The 4,255-nt window shown below is 35.9% G+C and overlaps 1 protein-coding gene across 1 annotated transcript; it reads left to right on the top strand.

Annotated features, from left to right (window-relative positions):
* Window positions 1-592: 592 nt before the first annotated feature.
* On the top strand, window positions 593-4,255 carry LOC108828214 (cullin-1). The gene is made up of 17 exons (XM_018601829.2): window positions 593-847; window positions 979-1,140; window positions 1,232-1,331; window positions 1,452-1,637; window positions 1,721-1,768; window positions 1,857-2,060; window positions 2,148-2,225; window positions 2,401-2,490; window positions 2,575-2,655; window positions 2,755-2,844; window positions 2,924-3,010; window positions 3,102-3,251; window positions 3,333-3,388; window positions 3,513-3,633; window positions 3,722-3,883; window positions 3,960-4,104; window positions 4,202-4,255. The coding sequence occupies exons 2-16, from the start codon at window positions 1,010-1,012 to the stop codon at window positions 4,071-4,073; spliced, it is 1,698 nt and encodes a 565-aa protein (XP_018457331.2). The 5' UTR covers window positions 593-847; window positions 979-1,009; the 3' UTR covers window positions 4,074-4,104; window positions 4,202-4,255.

Below are 4,255 nucleotides of genomic sequence, written 5' to 3'. Positions count from 1 at the left end.
ATCAGTTACGTGATAATATTTTCAGTATCTTTGTTAATAAATACATACATTTTAAATGTACTATTCTTAATTTAAAAACTAAAATTTAATTTAATATTTTAAATTTAAACACTAAATTTTTAAAGCCTAAAAACTTTATCCATATAACAAACACTAAAGATAATTTAATTTTCAAAGCTATGTAAAAATAATTTTAAAATGTTTTTCTAAAAATTAAAATATTTAACTAAAAATATGATCATGAGCTTTAAAATCACAAGTTAAAATCACAAGTTAAAATCTAGGTAAATAATTGTAAAGATGCAAGAAGTAATATGAAAAGGTTAATTATAGAGAAAAAAATAAAATGAAGACGGAATAGAAGGGGCATAAAAATATAAACGAAGCGTTTTGACGCGTTGAAATGAAAAGTCTTATTAAAAAAAACGAAATATACTATTAAATAAAAATAAAAAAAATACTTATATATAAATGAATAAATCTAGGACCTGAATAATAGAGAGAAGAGAAGGAGCTGCTTGTTCCTTTCCGGAGATATATCTGTTCTTCGTTCAAAGGTCTCTCCACCTCTTCCTCCTCTCCTCTCTATCTTACGCCTTTTCTCTACAACTTTTGATTCTCTATTGATCGCAAAATCTATCTCGATCCTTTTTGAATCGGGAATCCTCAAGGTTTTTTTGTTTGTTTTTGAATCGGGTCCGATTAGGGTTTAAAAATCTCTCGGTATCACTTTTCAACGCTTGTTCTGAATCGTTTCGTTGCTATCTCGTCTATTGACCTAGTTTTTGAGTTTGTGTTAGGGATCGCGATTGTTAGGGTTCCGTCGGTCTATCTGGATTGGGCGTTGGTACTGTTCAATTTCTCGATTGTTGTTTCTGATGATGGTTACGCTTCGTAGACTAGTTTTGGTTTTGTTGTTGGATGATAAAACGAGTTTATGATTCAGTAATGTGGTTTTGTTTAATTCCAATGTTTCAGGGGAGCATTTTAAGATTCTTATCTTTTCAAGATGGAGCGCAAGACGATTGATTTGGACCAAGGATGGGACTATATGCAGACTGGTATCACTAAGCTGAAACGGATTCTCGAAGGCCTGCCTGAGCCGCAGTTTGACTCTGAGCAATACATGATGCTCTACACGTACGTTGTTCCATACATACTACTTGTTCCTTACAGCAGTTTTGTTTATTTGTTTTGACAATAATTGAGGATCGTATTGTGTTTCTCTCAGGACTATCTACAACATGTGCACTCAGAAACCGCCTCATGATTACTCACAGCAGCTTTATGACAAGTATCGTGAAGCATTTGAGGAGTATATCAACTCAACTGTGAGTCTTCTTCTTCATTATTTTTAGTTTTATATATCCTCTTCATCTGTGAAGCTTGATATGCTTTTTAAGTTAATCAAGCGGTTTGATTATTTTCTCTCTCTTGTTTTCTGTGATTAGGTTTTGCCTGCTTTAATGGAGAAACATGATGAATACATGCTGCGGGAGCTGGTCAAAAGATGGTCTAACCATAAAGTTATGGTTCGATGGCTATCCCGCTTCTTCTACTATCTTGACCGTTACTTCATTGCTCGGAGATCACTTCCACCCCTGAATGAAGTTGGCCTGACCTGCTTCCGTGACCGGGTTTGGCATTCATTCCTATGATTTATTATGGCTTTCCACTGCATCAAGAATGTTTTAATTCTTGTTTGATTTTCTTGTTTCAGGTTTATAACGAGTTGCATTCCAAGGTCAAAGATGCTGTAATAGCGCTTGTAAGTTTGGCATTTATAATGTACATTTGTCCTCCAACTTCCTGTATTTGCCTTATTGAAGGTCTAACATGATCTGTTTTTATGTCAGATTGATAAAGAACGTGAAGGCGAGCAGATTGATAGGGCTCTACTGAAAAACGTATTAGACATTTATGTAGAGATTGGAATGGGACAGATGGAAAGATACGAAGAAGATTTTGAAAGCTTCATGCTTTTAGATTCAGCATCTTACTATTCTCGCAAGGCATCAAGCTGGATCCAAGAAGATTCTTGCCCTGATTACATGCTGAAGGTATGACTCGTCATATCGTTTCTAGATTGTGTTTTCGTACCGAATTTGTAAAATGCATTTGTTGACTCTTGTACTTTTGTGTTGCAGTCTGAAGAATGTCTTAGAAAGGAGAGGGAGAGAGTGGCTCACTACCTTCACTCAAGCAGCGAGCCAAAGCTGGTCGAGGTTAGTTATTTTAACATTATGCACAGTAGTCTTTATACATGTACTTAAACGAAGCAATGATTTTGCATCTTTATTTGTAGAGATATACTTTTCAAACTCTGTATTTTCAGACAAGCATATATTGTTTTTATTGATTGGCATCTATTTGACCTCTATATTTATCTTTTGTATGCAGAAAGTACAACATGAGCTGTTGGTTGTGTATGCAAATCAGCTTCTAGAAAAGGAGCACTCAGGGTGCCGTGCATTGCTGAGAGATGACAAGGTAGAGCAACTTTTTCTTTACTTTTATTGTTAATTAGCTAGTCTTTCTATTTCTGTCTTTGATTAATTATTTACATACTTTCAGGTTGATGATCTCTCCAGGATGTACAGGCTTTATCATAAGATTGTTAAAGGTTTGGAACCTGTTGCAAACATATTTAAGCAGGTTTCTTACCTATCTTTATTACTTTGGTCTTTCTTCCTGGTCCATTTGACACTTTAAGTACTGTTTGACAGTAACTCTTAACTTATAATTTGTTTGCAGCATGTCACAGCAGAGGGTAACGCACTTGTCCAACAGGCCGAAGACACGGCCACTAATCATGCTGCAAATACTGCTAGCGTGCAGGAACAGGTAGAAAAAGTGTCAAATGATTCTACTAGTAAAGATAATGTGGAAATTAGTAATTCACTTTTTCTTTCTTTGCTTTCAGGTTCTAATCAGAAAAGTCATTGAACTACATGATAAATACATGGTTTATGTGGTTGAGTGTTTCCAGAACCACACCCTCTTCCACAAGGTTTGATGTACTTTCTGCGTTTTTGACATGCGTCAATTCAGAACATAAATATATCTGTTTTTCAACTTAAGTTTCTTAAAACCTATTGTAGGCATTGAAAGAGGCATTTGAGATATTCTGTAATAAAACAGTCGCTGGAAGTTCTAGTGCTGAGTTGCTTGCAACATTTTGCGACAATATTCTCAAGAAGGGAGGAAGTGAAAAGCTGAGCGATGAAGCTATTGAAGATACCCTTGAGAAGGTTGGTCTTTTTGTCAAGCAGTTTGCTTTGTTCATTTTCAGTTTCTCCTGAAAACATTTGAATTTATTTATTTTGTTACAGGTTGTCAAATTGCTTGCTTATATAAGTGACAAAGATCTTTTCGCAGAGTTCTACAGGTTTATCTCCCACTAATCCATATGACTGTTTTCGCAGAGATCTGTTAAGATTCTTCCAGTAATATAATACGTGAATGACAAGAATTAGATAACAAGTTGTCGTTTGTTTATGGCTGTTTTGCAGGAAGAAGCTGGCCCGTAGGCTCTTATTTGATCGCAGTGCTAATGATGATCATGAGAGAAGTATCCTGACAAAGCTCAAGCAACAATGTGGTGGGCAGTTTACTTCGAAGATGGAGGGAATGGTTAGTTTGAGTGTTCCTATGTTTTTTTGCCTCAAAGCAGTGGGTGCTCTGATTTATACTTTATATATATTTGATCTGTTGGTTACAGGTGACTGATTTGACATTGGCAAGGGAAAACCAAAACAGCTTTGAGGAGTATCTAGGCAATAACCCCGCTGCAAACCCAGGGATTGATTTGACCGTCACTGTTCTTACCACTGGGTTTTGGCCAAGTTACAAATCATTTGACATAAATCTACCCGCTGAAATGGTAAATCTATATTGAATATTTGTATATGCTGCCTTAAAAGGAAAAAAAGCTAAACCCATCGAGTAATTTGTTTCAGGTCAAGTGTGTTGAAGTCTTCAAAGGGTTTTATGAAACGAAAACGAAGCATAGGAAAACTTACCTGGATCTATTCACTAGGAACTTGTCACCTCAACGGAAAGTTCGACATTAAGCCCATTGAATTAGTTGTGTCTACGTACCAGGTATAACTTGTTTCTTAAAAGCTGTTGGTATATTGGATCCTTCAAACCTAGCTGGCCATCTGATACCGGTTCTCTAATTTTTTTGTTTTACGTTCAGGCTGCTGTGCTTCTGCTGTTCAACACAACGGACAAATTGAGCTACACTGATATC

The sequence above is a fragment of the Raphanus sativus genome, chromosome 9, assembly GCF_000801105.2.
Source record: "Raphanus sativus cultivar WK10039 chromosome 9, ASM80110v3, whole genome shotgun sequence".
Lineage (NCBI taxonomy): Eukaryota > Viridiplantae > Streptophyta > Magnoliopsida > Brassicales > Brassicaceae > Raphanus > Raphanus sativus.
This window is presented reverse-complemented; position numbering and strand designations above follow the sequence as displayed.